Source organism: Ornithorhynchus anatinus, chromosome 15 (genome assembly GCF_004115215.2).
Source record: "Ornithorhynchus anatinus isolate Pmale09 chromosome 15, mOrnAna1.pri.v4, whole genome shotgun sequence".
Taxonomy (NCBI): domain Eukaryota; kingdom Metazoa; phylum Chordata; class Mammalia; order Monotremata; family Ornithorhynchidae; genus Ornithorhynchus; species Ornithorhynchus anatinus.
In genome coordinates, this window is record NC_041742.1 from 20529036 (window position 1) to 20547249 (window position 18214).

At 42.3% G+C, this 18214-nt stretch overlaps 1 protein-coding gene across 4 annotated transcripts in view; it reads left to right on the top strand.

Moving 5' to 3' along the window:
• Positions 1 to 18214, top strand: part of TBL1X (transducin beta like 1 X-linked) — a 192127-nt gene that overhangs the window by 133408 nt on the left and 40505 nt on the right. For 3 of the 4 annotated variants that reach the window (XM_029079768.2, XM_007670365.3, XM_039914234.1), the window contains one exon: positions 7926 to 8033. The exons of the other annotated variant lie outside the window; for it this stretch is intronic. In XM_029079768.2, coding sequence (XP_028935601.1) covers positions 7976 to 8033 — 58 coding nt within the window. In that variant the 5' untranslated portion in view covers positions 7926 to 7975. The remainder of the gene's footprint in view (positions 1 to 7925; positions 8034 to 18214) is intronic. 4 annotated transcript variants of the gene reach the window in all.

The window sequence follows — 18214 nt, forward strand, 5'->3', positions numbered from 1 at the left end:
TGTCTGAGCTGATCCTCTGGAGTGTCATGCCCATGTCCAGCCCTAGTAGCCAGGCGTAACTTCATATCTGGTAGGCTGAAAGCTGCAGATGTGATGCACCCACAGTGTGAGTCCTAGAGGCTGCTGAGAGATTTAGTCTCAGAGAATTGCATAAGGATTTTTCACTTATGCACCATGCATCACTGTGATGTGATATCTACTGTTCCTCCTGAGGACAAAGGCACCTGTGTATTTTCCTGCCCTTCCCCCATATCTGAGTAATTCCAAAATAGTGGTAGAAGCCACTCCACCCAGACTCTAGTCCACTTCCCTCCACCCAGCTAATACTGAGACCTGCTCCGAGTCCTGTCTCCTTCATTCTCCCGCCCCCTCGCTCTGAGTGCCTGTGTGAGAAACTCTGTTCTAATCTATTAAAAAGTAAAATGTGAATCGGTTCCATCATCTTTTCCCCGAGACAGGGACTAGAAGGTAATATTTAGGAAAATGTGATATGTAGCTAACACACTGTAGACCTTTGCCACAGAGTTTTGAACCAAGTACTAAAAAGCAGAATCAATTATAAATAAATTTCACTGAGGTCCACTCTTAACTCTCTAGTCACTTTTTTCTTTTTATCATAAAATAGTTTGCTTTCCGTGGAGAAAACCTTGGTTGTATTCAATGTCAGTGCACCATTTCACTGATTATTTTCCAGCTCTTTGGATGCTTTTAGTCTATCACTCCCACATTTGGAGGCAAAGGGGGAGAGATTTCATTATTTACCTTTTATAAAAATCAAAGCACAGAAAAGCCCAAATCAACCTAATTGAAGGTGCCTCGTCTCAAAACTAGGTCAGGAAAGAAAATTCAGCACAATAGCACTAATTAAGCAGGACTTGTTTTCTTTGTTTAGTGCCAAGAAGGATCGATTAATTCAGCAAAAGCCTTTTTTCACTTAAGAACTGGAGGAATTGGAAAACAACCACTTGAGCTGTCACTTCTAAAATGCTGGAAGCCTATCCTCTGAAGTAAACCAGCTGAGAAGTGTGGGGGGAGTAAGGGAGGGAGGAAGGGTGTGAGAAACAACCAAACTAATACCTTTTAAGTTAAATTTGAAAAAAAAATTGGCAAGAAATTCCAATTTCTAATATGCACTTTTTTTAAGATACTCTGACTCTTAAAAAAAAAAAATTACCATACTGAATGAAGTATATTAAGGAATGTATAGTGCTATGTCAAATACAGGCTAATACTTCATCTTGGGCATCGACTAATTTTAAGTCCATGTAGTGGCAAAGCAATTCATAATTTTCTGCGGGTTCATCCGTGAAAGATCATCTCCTTTGTTGACATGGAATTAATACTGTCATTAAAATCTGATACCTAGGCAGACCACTGCTAATTAAGAATTCCAATTTCCCTAGGATGCATAGCATTAGGGCCTGCTGATTTTAAAGCTAGTTTTATTAAATACTTTTTTTTCTAGGTTCTGGTTTTGCTTACTACAGAAAGAGATTTGCCCTGGCTCAGTTGTTCACATTGAATCTTTCCCAAACATCTACAATCACCCATCTTTTCTTGTTTTTTTGGGGTGCAGGGGAGGAAGGAGAGCTGATACTTTTTTTCCCCATTTGTCCATTTAAGCCTATTATCAGACAGTCAGTGGTATTTATTAAATGTGCAATATGTGCAGATCCCTGTCCTCAGCACTTGGGAGAGTACAAGACAAAAGAGTTGATAGACTTGCTACCTGCCCACAAAGACCTTACAGTCTAGAGAGGAAGACAGACATTAACATAAATTACTTAAGCGTTCTTAAGTGCGTAATTAATAGATTTGTAGAAGTCACAAATTGTAAATTTTTTGAAGGCAGGGACCATGGCTGTTTATTGGACTTTTCCAAGCTCTTAGTACAGTGCTTGGCACAGGGTAAGCATTTAATAATTGTGGTATATATTAAGTGTTTACCATGTACTAAGCACTGGAGTAGATCCAAAATAATTATGTTGGACCCTCCCTGTCCCACATGGGGCTCACACACATGAGCCCCATTTTAACTCAATGTTCTTTCTTCACTTGACTCTAAAGCTAGAGCTCAGCTCTGCTTGAAAAAAAATGCTGAAAACATAGCTTGTTCTGTTTCCCTCTTCTCTTGTCTTTTCCTTAACCTCCCACTCAGTTTAGCTTAAATTTGGATTGTCAAGCTATAGCAAGTCAAGCTTCAATGCTTACTTAATGGTTAATAGATTATATGTAGTGTATATTGTGCTTAGATGGATTTGTCTCGTTAATATGGGCTATGTGATGTGGTAGTGTATATACAAATGGCTTGTGGCTCAAATAATTTCTTTGAAAAGTGACCATTTTAAAAGGTAACCAAAATACACAGATTTTTTCATTATTATTATGTCATTGGTGCTACAGGGACATAGAGGAGGACAATGAAATAGAGAAACAAGGGGTGAGGAAAGAGGAGAGCTTAATGTACCCAGGGGACATTTAGCTATTTATAGCCGGTTGACAGTCTGTGAAAAAGATATGAGTTGACATATGGCAAGATCATTCTTAATCTTTGACTTTACAGGGAATGCACTATAAATTCGTATGGTTGGAGCTTGAAATTCTGACCTAAAGCTGAAGAAAACTGTTTTAGCTGATGCCTAATCACATTTTCACAGGTGCTTTTTCACCTGGTATCCAATGCTGCTAATTCATTCATCCAAGTTTATACTGACCAAGGTACAATAATGGAAGCATCCCTAGACTGCTATTTAATAAATCATACGTTTGGAGCTTTTGGAACAGAAACAAAATTGAAATCTAAAATATAGAGTTATGGTTTCCCTTCGCACCAAAACTGTGAGAAATAAAAACAAAATAAAACCCTCTTATAACTTGTAGGCATTTTGGCGGGGGGTGGGGGGAGGGGGCCGGGCAAAATTTGCTATGGAAATTGTTGAAAAAGATAAATCGGTGTTCTCCGGACCCTAAAACAACATGAAAAACACTGTGGCCTAGTGGACATGGGCATCAGGAGACCCAAGTTGTATTCCCAGCCCTACCACTTGCCTGCTGTGGGACTTTGGGCAACTTCTCTGTGCCTCAGTTTTCTCATTTGCCAAATGGGGATTAAACATCTGTTCTACCTTCCCCTTAGCCTGCAAGATCCATGTGTGATTATCTTGTATCTACCTCAGTGCTTAGCACATCGTAAGCTTTTAACAAATTTTACAATTACTTGTTATTGCCAAAATGGGCCCTGCTTTCTAAAAGGGCACCAGGGCAGGATGCTTGAGGTGACAAGGTGGGAAAATAAAAAGTGTAACGCAGTGATAAAGCAGGTATCTTTGAAACCAAGTCTTGGGGAAGTCTGTGAGAGAAGGATCTCTTTAACCCACCTGCTCTAACTGCACACTATGCATGGAACTTTTGTATATACCCTTTAAAAAAAAAAGTGGTACTTGTTAAGCCTTACTATATGCTAGGCATAGTACTAAGCGCTGGGTCAGGCAGATGATAATCAAGTTGGACAGAGTCCCTTTTCCACATGGTATTTCGGGAAGAGGATTTAATCATTTAATCACCATTTTACAGTTAAGGCAACTGAGGCACGAGGAAGATAAGTGGCTTTCCAAGGTCACCCAGCTAGCTAATGTCAGAGACTGAATTAGAACCCAGGTCCTCTGACTGCCAGATCCGTGCTCTTTGCAATAGACAGAGCTGCTTGCAGTTATTTGCCAATCCATCCGCTCTCCTTCCTCTTACCTGTAGATTTTATTAATGTCTGCCTCTTCCCACTAGATTGTCAACTCCTTGAGGACAGGGTTCATGCCCACTAATATTATTGTACTCTCCCAAATGCCCAGTACACCACTCTACATCTTGTAATCTCAGAAAGTGATGCAGTGCACGTTCTGTTGGTACCTTCCTATCCATGTAGGTTCCAGCTTTCTGAGGATCTCTGTTGTGGATTTGGAAGGTGTTGATAAAGCTTAACCATCATCTTCCCATACAGGATTCCAGTTCTGGCATATGTTGACTGGAGGGTGGAGAAGGGAGTCTGTTTACCTTCTAGCTTCAAGTAGGAGAAAGTACAAGGCAAAGCAGAAAAAAAAACCTGTTTACAGTTCTGTCTGGAAACTATTTCAGGAACTTCCTCTCCCCACTCCTCCACCCCATTATGGCAGGGGCCTTCTAGAGGATTTCTGCAATGGGGGTGGGGAGCGGTACAGGCAGTCACTTAATGAAGAGGCTGCTTAAAATAGACTGAGAATGGGAAGTCATGGTGGACAACAATTTGTTTCATAAAACTATGGATACCAAAAGAAGGGGTCTGGTCTAAAAAATAACCACCACCACAACAATAAATCACGTAAAGTGTTGTCCTGCAGATAAACACAATGCCAGTCATCCAGCTATCGGTTCTGTAATCAATCAGTGGATTGATTTGCAATCCAGCCCTTTGGAAGCACTAAGTATAGAATGCCAAAGAAGCCAGCAATTACAAAGGTAGGGCAGAGGATTAAACCACTCTTGAAATCTAAACTCTGCTTGACTTTTGCTAATTGGCCAATGCAAGTGTGCTATCATAACCCCAACCAAACAGATTGACCCATCAGTTTCCCTTAGAATCTCTGTAGAGCTCTTCAAGGTAGCGTATGTGGAGTCTTAAATGATTCCATTGATGTTTACTGTTCTTTACCTTTTCGACTGGTTCCACTTTGGATTTCACTACCTTTTATTTATTTCCTGGAAGAGCCATGATCCTGTTTTACGAGGCAACAATCCATTTCTCAGGTGCATGGGCTGTGAAACAGAAGATGGGTTTATAAATTGTGAATTGAGAAATAGTGTGTGTCTACTACACTTTAAAGAAACAGTCATAGTAATTTCCTGACAGATTTAGTCGAAGGGTAAAAACATGGCTTTTGAAAATTACAGAGATACCAAATTGTAGGACTGTTTTTGTTTATCACTATAGGATAAATTATGCAGCATGTATCAATCAATCAGTGGTATTTGAATGCTTATTATGTGCAGAGACTATACTAAGTGCTTGCGAGGGTACAGTACAACAGAGTTGGCGGACATTCTAAAAAAGGATATGGTTATAGAAGGATGGGTTGAACTGGAATAGGAACCTGTGAAGCTGCAGTCCCAACTCTCTCAATTCTTCAATCAGTGGAATTTATTAAGCGCTTTGTGTGCAGAGAACTGGACTAGCGCTTAGGAGAGTACAATACAATATAGAGTTCGTGGAAATGGTTTCTGTCCACAAGGAAGCAGCATGAGCTAGTGGAAGGAGTATGGACCTGGCCATCAGAGGACCTGGGTTCTAATTCCCACTCTACCAAATGCTTGCCGTGTGACCTTGCCCAACCACTTAACTTCTCTGTGCCTCAGTACTCTTCCTTACACTGTGATCCCCATACGGAACAGGGGCCGTGTCCAACCTAATTCACGTGTATCTACCCCAGCCTTTAAAACAGTGTTTAACACATTCTTTATGGTATTGGCTAAGTGCTTACTATGTATCAGGTACTATACTAAGCTCTGGGATAGATATAAGCTCATCGGGTTGGACACTGTCCCTGTCCCAAATGGGGCCCATTTTACAGATGAGGGGACTGAGGCCCAGAGAAGCGCTCAACTGAAAAGAAAAAAGCCTACAGACAGAAGCAGCATGGTGTACTAGATAGATCATGGGCCTGGGAGTCAGGTGGTCATGGGTTCTAATGCCCACTCTGCCACATGGCTGCTGTGTGACCTTGGGCAAGTCACTTCACTTCTCTGTGCCTCATTTACCTCATCTGTAAAATGGGGATTGAGACTGGGAACCCCACGTGGGACAACCTGATCGCCTTGTATTCCCCAGCACTTAGAAAAGTGCTTTGCACACAGTAAGCGCCTAACAAATACCATCATTATTCTTATTATTATTACTTAACTTCTGTGTGCCTCATTTACCCCCTCAACTGGGGAGCACCTGTGGATGGGGTGCGGGGCCCAGTAGGCAGGAGGTGGGGCCCGGAGGACTGAGGAGAGGTTGCTCCTTCCGGTCCATCTGTAGGCCTCGCGCCAACCGTTGGACGTCTCCTGGGGTTAGGGCTGTAGGCTTCGGTGGTCTGGTGCCACCAGCACTGACCCACTCCCAGCCCCTTGTCCCCCAAGGCCCCGGCTCCTTGTCCCCGCCCCCTGAAGTGGCGAGTCAGGTCAGGCCTACCGTTGCGTCGGGTCGGGCCTACCGTTGCCCTTCGGCCTCACTCCCTAGGGTTGACAGGAGTCAGGCCAAGCAACTCCCACAACCCGGGCCTCAGGTTTTCCCGCTTTCTAACAAAGGAGCCGATTCCTAAGGAATTTTTTCTCCGTTCCGTGACCTAAGAAATCATTTAATGACCCATCCTCAGAGCTCGCTCAGGAATTTCAATCAATATGGGACGGGGGAGTGCCTCATTTAGTCCAAAACACCCCTTTTTCCACACGCTTCAGGGGCACTGAAATGACCTGCCCATGGTCACATAGCTGACAAGCGGCGGAACTGGGATTAGAATCCATGACCTCTGACTCCCAAGCCCGGGCTCTTTGCACTAAGCCACACTGCTTCTCTGAAGTGAAGAGAGAAGTGAAGTGACTTGCCCAAGGTCACACAGACAAGTGGCGGAGTGGAGATTAGAACCAAGGTCCTTCTGACTCCCACGCCCGTGCTCTGTCCAGTAGGCCACATGGCTTGTCTAGTTAGGTCAGAGTGCCGCTAGTGTTCGCTGATCTCCCCTGGAAATTAGGCTTAGCACTTGGATTTGCACTCTTTATTCAACCCCCTCTCCATTCCACAGCACTTCAGTACTTATCTGTACTTTATATTAATATCTGACTCCCCCTTTAGACTGTAAGCTCGTTGTGGCCAGGAAACTTGTCTACAAACTTTCCCTATCACTTAGTAAAGTCCTCTGCACACAGTCAATGCTCAGTGGATTAATAGCAGTAGAAGAGGTTTAGATCAACTTAGGTGAACAGGAAATACATTTAGTAGTGCAGTCTTTAACTATCCACATATTTTGACAGATATCCTGTTCTGAATTTCATAGCCCAAATACCTGGAGGAACAGATTACCTTTGCCAGCTACTAGCATACACAGTCTCTTTTCTTCCGTAATTGATCAATGTAATCTTTGGTTATACTCTATTGTTGAGTAGCTGGCCATTCTCTTATAAAAGCACAGCATTAATTGGGGTAATAAATACTGTTGCCTAATAATCAAGATAATGAAGTTTTTTTAATACAATGAACAATGTAAGCGTAATATTAGCACTGATATATATTGACCATAGAATCTGTCGTTTATTTTTATTCACAAGAGTTTCCAATTCTCTTTTGCACGGGATTTTCTCATTGTGACATATGTCTGAAAATATGAAAATATAACTTTTTCTTTTGAAATGAATTTGAGATAGCTACTTGTAGCCTAGTGGAAAGAGCACAGGAGCCCTGGGTTCGAATTCTAACTCTTCCACTTTCTGACCTTGGACAAGTCAATAAAATGCTGTGCCTTGGTTCCCCTTCTGTAAAATGGGGATTAAATTCCTGTTCTTCCTGCCTCTTAGACTGTGAACCTCATGTGGGACAGAGACTGTCTTATCTGATTGCATTTTATCTTCCAAAAGCTTAGCACAAAGTGACCCCTAAACAAATGTCACAATTATTATTACTACTGTGAAATTTACTTGCATTTTACTCAAAATTGAGGTGCATGTCCAAGCTATAAACCAGGAACACCAGAGAATGGACTAATTTATCTACTGGGTAGATATTTCATGTTTAGTAATCCCAAGTAGAATGTGTGCAATAATTGAAAATTTTTCCGCTAGGGCATCTTGATGATTTACCATAATAAATTTGGTTCCAGGTGGCTGTTTACTAACCTTTTTTTGTTTTCCCTTTGTAACAGAGCGTGGATCACACTTCCAGTAAACCTCATTTGTTTGAGGTGGGGCTAAAATGAGCATAACCAGTGACGAAGTGAATTTCTTGGTATATCGATATCTCCAGGAGTCAGGTAAATGACTCGTCTTTCATTTAAAATGAAGCTATGTCTAGAAGCCTGCATTTGAGTCATTCGCCAGATTGTTTTTTGTGACGGGAAATGGAAAACAATAGACTAATTTTTTTTTTCTCCCCCTGTGAAGGCAAAGGAAGCCTGTGACACACATCCACGGGTCCAGGATGTACTGTTAGAGTAACGTTTGACAGTATAGTTAAAACAGATTTCTCTTGTTTGGAAAAATGCTATTGGGATGCTGAAAAAAGTTCATACTAGTACTATTTAGTAGCTATCGTAACCATTTCTAAATGTAGGGCCACCTGTTTCTTCAAGTTATCACTGAGCCCTATTCTCCCCCTCAAAGAAAGTCACTTCCTTGGAAGCCCATCCCGTCCCAAGGCAGAGGCAAGATTTATACATATCTCTTGGTTTAAGGAATCCATTCAGGTAGGGGTGGCATTTTTGCCTCTGGTGAATTGCCCCAGCTCCCCAGTTCACCCCAAGTTTGGCCCTCAAATTGCCCATTCCAGGGTTGTGTTCAGGGGCTTGAATTCTTGCAGCGTAGATGCTGTTAGAATTTCCTGCATTCAGCTTTGGTGTAGCAGGGAGAGGAATGAAGGTCATTTTCCCATCTCTAAACAGGCCCACACCTGACTGCCTGTTCCCTTGGTTTACTAGAGCCCAGCCTTTGAGTATCAAATTCATAGTCGAGTGGTTTTGGGCTGATGGCTTTTCAAATATCTTGGAATTTGTGTTCATTAATTTCCAATTTAATACAAAGAGGGTCTGTATGGAAATTCTCACATACATGCTACTGTTGGTCAGAAGTTCAGATGCAATTACAAACTAAATACAGATTTAGTTTTAAATCAAGTTTTGATCTGTAATATAGCGTTAACTCTCTCCAGTTATTTGACGAGATATTGCCAAATCGATTCTGGCCATTGAAACCTCCGAAAATATGTCTCCCTATAGTATTTGCTCAACAGAATTCTATTAGGGAGAAAATGAGAGCTGTTCTCATTTTCAAAAAGATTTAATGGGGGAAAGCTACGAGTAAATATTGGACACATTTGTGTGTAGACAATTGGAGGAATTTTATGCAGTAATTGGGAAAGGAATCTTGTGCCAACCCATCTGTTTTTTTAAGGGATTTTTGATTTTCTGAGCAAGACTCAGTGGCCTTCTGGAAGTTTATATATATTTATATAAAATATATTTACGTTTTTACAAAGGAATTGTTTAAGCATTCATACTTAGCTGATAACCGGCATTAGGAAAAACGTACCAAGAAGATGGCAGTGATGCTGCACGAGACTTATATAATTTTAAGGAGGCGTGAAACATGATTTTCATTTTTGTTAAATTTATTTAATGGGGTAACAGTTACAAACTATCCCATATCCACTCCCGATGTACATTTTGAGTTGTTATTCTAGTTGGAGGTTGTAAAATAAACTCTTTTACAAATAACCATCATTTATTTTGAATGAAAAAGAAGTAATAATTTTGGTATTTATGTGCTTGCCCTAAGCCAAGTGCTGGGGCAAAAGCAAGATACCTACATCACACACAGTTCCTGTTTCAAATGGGGCTCACAGTCCAAGTGGGAGAGGACACTGCATCTGACCTGATTATACTATATCTATCCCCAGCATTTAGCATATAGTAAATGCTTAACGCATACCCACCAGTACTTCTCCCGGGTTGGTGGTAGAAGTAGTATTTGAAGTTGAAGGGCTTTTAACCAAAGAGTCATTTGAAAAATGTAAAAAGTATAAAGAGGTGATCTTTCTCATTTCCTCTTCACTGTGTCTCCTTTAGTTTTGTGCTTCTTTTCAAGACATAAGGTGTTCTTTTTATTTATGAGGAGAAAATGACAAGGGAGCCAAAGATTAAAAAGCTGGGAAATTCCTAGATCATTGCGTGTATTCATGTGTAAGAACATGAACAGACTCAACTACTGTACTAAAAGTGTTAAAGAGTGCTTGATCTGCTCTTCTGCAGAAATTTCAGATGGCAGCACTAAAAATGTTTCAAGCCTTTTTTTAAACCAAGAAAAATTAGTCATCAGTTGAAAGCTTTTTGGGGTGGGATTTTTGAGTGACTAGAGGGACTTTTACTAAGTGGGCAATTCATTTCTCTGTTCTTTAAAGCCGAAAATGAATATTAGTCTCTTTCTGAGGTCTCTGTGTTTTCTCTCTATCCTAAAGCTTTCTTCAGTAAGCATACTGAGCATCTGGAGAGGTGACACCCTCTCTCTTTCTCTCTCTCAGGGACACGCAAATTCAGGAAGAAGCAGGGTGGATTAGCGGAAAGTACACGGGCCTGGGAGTCAGAGGACCTGGGTTCTCATCCCAGCTACATTACTTGCCTGCAAGAGGACCTTGGGCAGGTCATTTAGCTTTTCTGTGCTTCAGTTCCCTCATCTGCAAAATGTGAATTCAGTATACATAAACTGTGAGCCTTGGGTAGAAAAGAAATTTTGTTTGACCTGATTATCCACCCCAGCATTTATTACAGTGCTTGACGCGTAGTAAGCAATTAGCAAATACCACTTTTTAAAATAGTGCTATTATTGTTTTTTCGGTTTCCTTTGTGCTCCAGCTCCATCCTCAACTTCCACCCTTCTCTTTGCTAGGCGATGGTACCATCTGGGTCTTCATAGCTCTGCTTGCCTGCAGAATTTGCAGGCAGAAAGACTGCTCTCAGTTTCTCAGCTCCCTGTCATTCTTCTGAATGAAAATTAGCAGCTAGTTCCTCCAGCTTGCGGGTTTCTATCATCATTTATTAATTTGCTAAATGAATAAAAGTAGAAAAGGAAATCACTCACTCCTGCAAATATTTTCAAGTGAAGACAGTTGATATAGTTATTACGGGTCCAGCACACCAATAAAAATGCACCTACAGGTTTCTAGGGACTTCAAGGGAAAATCGGGAAGGAGACTATCTTGTAGGTGTCCCAGAGTCAAAGGAACCAGGAGGTTATCTATGCCTTGATGAAGGGCTGTAATTAAGCCCAAATATCTGTGCTTTTAAGGACCCTTTTCTTTTCCAGTGGTCTTTTGGTCCAGTTTTCTTAAGTGGTTATCCCTAGCATTATGGACCGTTTCTTTAAGGAGTAGGGAAATAGTTGGAAAGCTATGCCTTAGCGGGCGAATGGGGAGTCATAAAAAAAAATGGTTTAACGTGATTACCAGGTGCAGTGATGACAGACTTTGAATTTATTCTAGAATTAGCTCTGGCAGTCTGGCTTTAATATAAAAAGTTAAGCTACCTTGGTCTCCTTGGAGTCCTAAAATATTTTTTGGCCATATGAGTAATTTTTGGGAAACAGGTTCAGGGGACTTTTCATTTTCCACACAGCTTATGAGATCAGGACAAAATAATAGGACTATATACTCGACTCTTACCCCTATCTTTAGTTTATTTGAATCTTTCTCCCCCAGTAGAGTGTAAGTTGTTTGTGGGCAGGGATCACATGTATCACTTCTGTTGTTCTGTACCTTCCTAAGCCCCTACTGTACTGTACTTTTCCTAAGGACCAGTACAGTGCTCTGCACACAGTAAGTATTCATTGATTGATTGAGACCTCTGTAAATATATAAGGGTATGTGGAGCTCTTTTTTACTGGTGGGTATAGTAACCACTGAACACTGATTTCTGTGGCTTTGAGGGTCTCTCTCCTAGCTTCCTCATCTAGTATCTTCTGCTGAATCCTCTTCGTAAGATTTCCTTCTGCACACTTCTCTTTCCACCCCCAAACTGCCAGTGCTACCCTGTGTCTCCACATCAAGCCAAAACTCCCAACCATTAACTTCAAGGGTCTCCGCCACTTCCCTCCATACTTAAATACTCCCTTCCCCCACTACTGCCCAACCCCATCCCCAGTGCTCCTCCCAGACCATCCTCCTCACTGCTTCTCATTCTCTATTCTCCACTTATTTGCTCATGCCCTTCCTCCCATCCTGGATTCCCTCCCTCTTCGAATCCACCAGACGAGAGTCCTCCTCCTTGAAAGCCCTTAAGAAATTCCACCTCCTCCAGGCATCTCCTCAGTGAATTTTCTTCTTCCCAGGTTAAATCTCGCCCCACTACCACATCGACACGTCTGCGCTCAGTCTTATGTACCTATCGCTTTACTTACCTTCCTATTACTAGATGCTGCAATCAAAGGAAAGGTAAGCTTGAATTGTAGATGCAAGGGCAGTACCTGGGTATGGTAGATGAGAGAGGTAAATGCTAAGCCCTTATAAAGGAGTGATGACTTAGCTTGGAAATGGTTGGTGTTTTGCAGCAGCTTGTGGAAAAAGAGAAATTTGAGGGAAAAGCCAGTGTCTCCAGAGCACTCAAGGAACTGGTGAATGGTTTCTGGTGATTCCCCCCATGCTGATTAATCCAGATAATATAATTCCATAGAGATATCTCCAGTAGTTCTAGTAGGGGTGGAAAATAATCTCTCCAGTGGCTGGACTGTGATCCATTATGGGAAGGATGCAGGTCTACAGGAAGAAGCACTTGACCAAATGTTTCATCTATATGCCCCTTGGTGTAATTAGACTTAATCGATGAACTATGTGAACTATTACCCAGTTAGAAATATACTTTCGGCATTGTTAAATTGCATCCTTTTGGACATTGGCGATTCCCCCCCACCCCAATCCTATAGCACTTAAGTACATTTCTTTAAATTATATATTATAAATTGTTTATTCATATTAATGCCTGTCTCTCTCTCTAGTCTGTAAGCTTATTATGGGCAGGGAATGTGTCTGCTAATTCTGTTTACTCTCCCAAATGCTTAGGACAGTACACTGCACATAGTAAGTGCTCAATAAAATACCACTGATTGATGGATCCTTTTCATCTAGGTTGATAGCTTGTGTGCATGAGCAATTAATAAGACTTAATGACGGACTCAACTGGACTAGTATATAGAGGAGAGTCTTTAGCCCCCTGTGCTGAAGGTATATTAGCATATGGTGACAAGCTATCTGATTAATAAGTGAATTTGCTTATTTACATAACTCCTCTGCCTTTACAGCAATTTTTGGTCCAGTATTCTTGACGAAAATAGAAGTTTTTGAAATCCAGCCAAATTTCCTGAGAATAAAAGACCTAGGTTCTGGGCTAAGATATATGATCTTCTGTGCATTCTTTCAGATGAAGAGTCACCTAAGTTTTTAGTACCCACAGTAGAAACTTGAGCTTGAGTGCATTTGAAACTTTCTTCCAAGGTACAGAAGAGGTAGCATGGTATTTGAATCAACCATTTCCTCCCTCTCATTTCTGGACTAGCACCTAGTACAGCATTATGAACTTATGGGTGCCTAATTAATACATTCCATTCAATGATTAATCACTAACAAAATGTGACAGTCAAGGTTTAAGGGGATATATTTTGCAGTTTGCCAGACTTGTACCACAGCATAGGGTTTATGCAATGACAAGTCAGTTCTAATTATTTTCTCATAGTAAAAGCCCCGATCCTTTTTTTATTAGTATTCTCTTATTATGTGGGATTGCTTACTGGGATTCAGGTTGATACTAAGATCCTTATTCTAGTGTTCCCTCCCAAGAACTCAGAACAGTGGTCTGCACATAGTAAGCACTCAATAAATGCCATCGATCGATGGATCGTGGGCCGATTCTTTGTGCTTTTCTAAACAGTTTGTACATTATGTCACACAAAAAAAGCACTAAATTAATGCCATTACATTGCCATTGGAAGCAACATGGCATAGTGGAAAAAGCCCAGGACTGGGAGTCCATGCCCGGGTTCTTTCTCTGGATCCACCCTTAGCCTGAATTGCGACTTTGGACAAGTCCCTTAACTTCTTTGTGTCTCAGTTTGCACATCTGTAAAAAGGGAATTAAATGTCTGTTCTCTCCCGCATTTATACTGTGAGCCCCACGTGGGACAGGGACTAATGTGATTATCTTGATTCGATCCCAGTACTTAGCACAGTTCTTGGCACGGAGAAAACACATAACAAATAACATTATCATCATCAGTGTCAAAGAATGCTGCCATTCCAGAATCATTTGTTCCTGGGTGAGTTGGAGGTTACCGTGTGTGTTCAAGTCTTCACCTTTCAGAAGGACTCACAGTAGACTGTATCCGTTATATAGTTCTAACCCAAATTGCCAGTGAAGTCGGACATCCTTGTTCCCTCCCGCCACAGCCGAACAGTCTCCCTAGGGCCGCTTCTGCCGCAGTCCATCCCCTGCTCTTGTGATGGCACCGGGTTCTCATCAGTCCTCTTCACTGCAACTTTTTGTCCTCCTATCCCTTCTTCCCAGCTTCTGTCCCTGCACCTCTCCCTCTTGGGAATCTGTGCTGCCAGCCTGTATGCCACTCGAGAACCAATCAGTGCAGGGTCAACTTCTCCCTTATGCACAGTTATATGTGTCAGCACAATTAGGATCATTGGAGTCTCTGGTCGGGAACAACAGGTGAGACCCGATCCGAGCACAGAGACTGTGGGACTAAGAGTCTGCACGAAGGAGTGGACTGTAATGTTAGTGGTTTACGCAGCACCACTCACCCTCTCTCCTCCCTGCCCGTTGTGTTACTGCTGGGCAAGAGGGTGCTACAGGGGAGTTGGTGGGCGACACAGTGCACCAAGTATTCGGGCTACATATCCCAGTAATGGCCTAGGTGACTGCATCGGAATGCCAGTACTCTGCCAGGGCCGGCTAAGTCGGTTTAGTCCCTGCGGTGATCACCACCCACATTCTCTGGCCACTTTTCAGGATTCCTCTTGAACCCGTCCACAGCAGCCAATGCCCTTGGTGGGTCTCGGTCAGATCCTTCACCATTGGTGGTATAGCTTCAGTGGATATTCACCTGCTTCCAGCTCTCAACCCCCAACTGCAGTCTGTTGTGGGTACGACTTGGTACAGGGGGTGGGGGTCAGGATTTTGCATGAGAGGTAGCACTGCCTAGTGGGTAGAGATCATGGCCCTGAGTGCCAGGAGAATCAAGGTTCTAATCTCAGCTTTGCCACTTGTCTGCCGTGTGACTTTGGGTGAGTCGCTCAACTTCTCTGTGCCTCAGTGACCTCATTTGTAAAATGGAGATTAAAACTGTGAGCTCCATGTGGGACTTGGACTGTAAGCTCATTGGGGGCAGAGAATGTGTCTGTTTATTGTTACAGTGTACTCTCCCAAGTGCTGAGTACAGTGCTCTGCACACAGTAAATGCTCAATAAATACTATTGAATGAATGACATAGACCGTGTCCAACCTGATTAGCTCGTATCTACCCCAGTGCTTAGTAGAGTGCCTGGCACACAGTATGCTCTTAACAAATACCAATTTTTTTTAAAATGAGCCTTGGTCATCAAGGGGGCGAAATGGTATGATCCATATTACAGTGGTGGCGTGGGTTGCCTCAGAGCCATTTTTCATTTCATCTGGTTGTTTTGTCAGTGGGAACTTTGAACTGTCCAGCCTGGCTACCACAGCCCCTTTTCAGGGTGGGTTTTCTACCCAGTTGGAAGGCGAGCTGAATTTGAGAGTGGCTGACTATCTGACCAAAAATATCTCCGGCCAGCTCCAGCAGAAGAAGTCTCAGGAAGGCTTTGCTCTGGACACCACCCTCCAAGTAACCCTTCTAGGATAGGGCCTAGGGCACCCCATGCTGCTGGATTGTGCCCAATCTGATTATCTCGTATCCCCCTGGGATCAGTGGTTTAGCATGTAGTAAGCACCTAATAAATGCCATCAAAATAGTAGGTTGGGACAGCCAAAAAAGTAATCTGCCTTCCAGGTGCTTCTAGGTAAGTGGTTGCAAAAGGGGCAAAATCCAAAATAAGAAATGACTGATGTTTTCCTTGTCTGGTGGAGGGTTGGATCGTATGCTGCTGGAGGTAGTTGTTCTTTCACTCCAGTTGTTTATGATCTCAGAGTAGGAGAGGACCTGTCTTCTGATGTGAGAAGGAAGAGAGCATTAAGGGTTTGGAAAGTTCCCACAACATTGGTGCGTTCCGCACACCCTGATGGCACCGATAAGCAGTTCTAAACTTGGTTGCTTTCCCACTTGTCAGGCTCCCCTGCTGGATAATGAGCTCCTTGAGGACAGGCATTGTGTGCTCTGACTCTGTTGTCCTCTCCCAAGCACTTAGTACGTATTCTTGCACAGAGTAAGTGCTCGGTAAATTCTATTTCTTGATTGATTGGCTGTTGGGCACCTACATCTTTCACCACTTGAAAGCACCTTATCTAAGTGAATTGCGTTATCAAAATCACACCCTAGCTATTTACACCGGCCTATTCCTGGGTCATTTTACGGAACCCATGTATCTCATTATTACATCCTTTAAGATCTTTTTTTTAAGGTTTTGTCTCCAAAATTTTCCCTCATCCTTCCCACCCTAGTGAGTGTCAGAGTCACAGTGCATTTCATGGCTACCAGCATCAGTAACCTGTAGTGGAGTCGATCAGATGCCCATTTTCCATTTTTACTGAAGCTCCTGTGTGCCAGTAAACAGATTTCTTTTTGGTTTAAACTAATTTCTTTCTGGCCACAGGCCTGATCGCCCAGGCAGATTGATGGCCGGTTTGCCAGCTTGTTCCTATGGACAGGCTGCTTATATGGTTTATCCAGTTGGATGCAGTCTGCGCTTTTAAAAAGCTGAAATTTTCCCTAAAATAATTAATCTACTGCATTATTATGGACTGGAACAGAAGGAAAGGGAAAGTTGAAACTAAAATAGTCCAAATTCCTTTCTAATCCCCATGTGGGACAGGCACTGTGTCCCATCTGATTAGCTTGTATCTACCCCAGCACTTAGAACAATGCTTGACACAGAGTAAACATTTAACAAAGACTGTTATTATTATTATTTTTATTATGGCAACGTTTGTAGGTGAGTTTCCAGAGGTAGCAGACACTGGTATAAAATTAAGAGGTGGGGAAGGTGAAGGAGAAAGGGAAGAAACACACCACCAAACATCACGCATCGTTTCACAACACGTGCTTGCATATATATGTGTGCGCGCGCGCACACACACAAATCTTCCTATCAGCCAGCAGCACAAATTGAACAATCAGCTGAGCTCATCCTTCCCCCGCCTCCACCAGTAGTCCGACATAGTGATCATTTGATATTTATGGAGCATCCATATTTTCCTAGGCAGAGCCAACCATAGGATAGGAAAGAGAAGGGACACCAGTGCCACAAAGCCCTACCTGATCAGTTTCGTCATCTATCAAGGGGTGGGGGGTGAAATTTAAAGCAGTTCTGTTTTCTTTTCCAGTTTGGAGATTTGTCCATTTCAGTAGGTTGAAAAGTATGGTGGGTGAACAGAGGATCAATTTGCATTTGAAAGCACAAAGATATTTTAGAGACTGTTGTGGTATTTGGGGCAGAATCTTGGAACATAGCTTGGCTACCCTGTATATGTGGACATGCTAGAGGGTGACAAAACCCAAGGCTAAACTTAGGTTGTTTCCATACGTATTTATTTTTCAGTGAGGAGGTTAAGTAATGACACAAAAGCAGCAAAAATGTGTGTTTAAATTATACCCATCATTAGCCAAAGGTATTGAGCCTATACTTTGTCAGTGTTCTTTTGTGTGGTACTTTCAAATGACAGCCATGTGAATTTGGAAATGGATCAATGCAAAGATATTGTAGAGGTTTTGGGGAGGAGAGTGAATATTAAAAAAAAACGAACGCAGGGATGGAAGGTCTTTTCAGTGTGGCATTGTCTTCCATCACTTGGGGAACTCAGTGACAGAAATATGGCCCCTCGGGGAATTCCAGCCCTGTTCATCATGAGAGATTGTGTTGCTGTTTGCAAGCAGCCAAAAAAAGTAAATAAAGGCCAAGGCAAAAAAAAAATGCAAAGAAGGGTCGTTGTCATCTCTCCTCTAAGGAATCCGAATACTATATAATTCCTAATTTATTAATAATAATTATGGAATTTAAGCGCTTACTATGTGCCATGCAGTGTACTATGTGCCATGCAGTGTACTAAGTGCTGGTGTGGATACAAGCAAATGGGGTGGGACACAGTCCTTGTCCCTCATGGGGCTCACCATCTTGTTGCCCATTTTACAGATGAGGTAAATGAGACACAGAGAAGTAAAGTGACTTGCCCAGAGTCACAGAGTAGACGAGTGATGGAGCCAGTATTAGAACCCATGACCTTCTAAATCCCAGGCCCATAGTCTATCCACTACATCG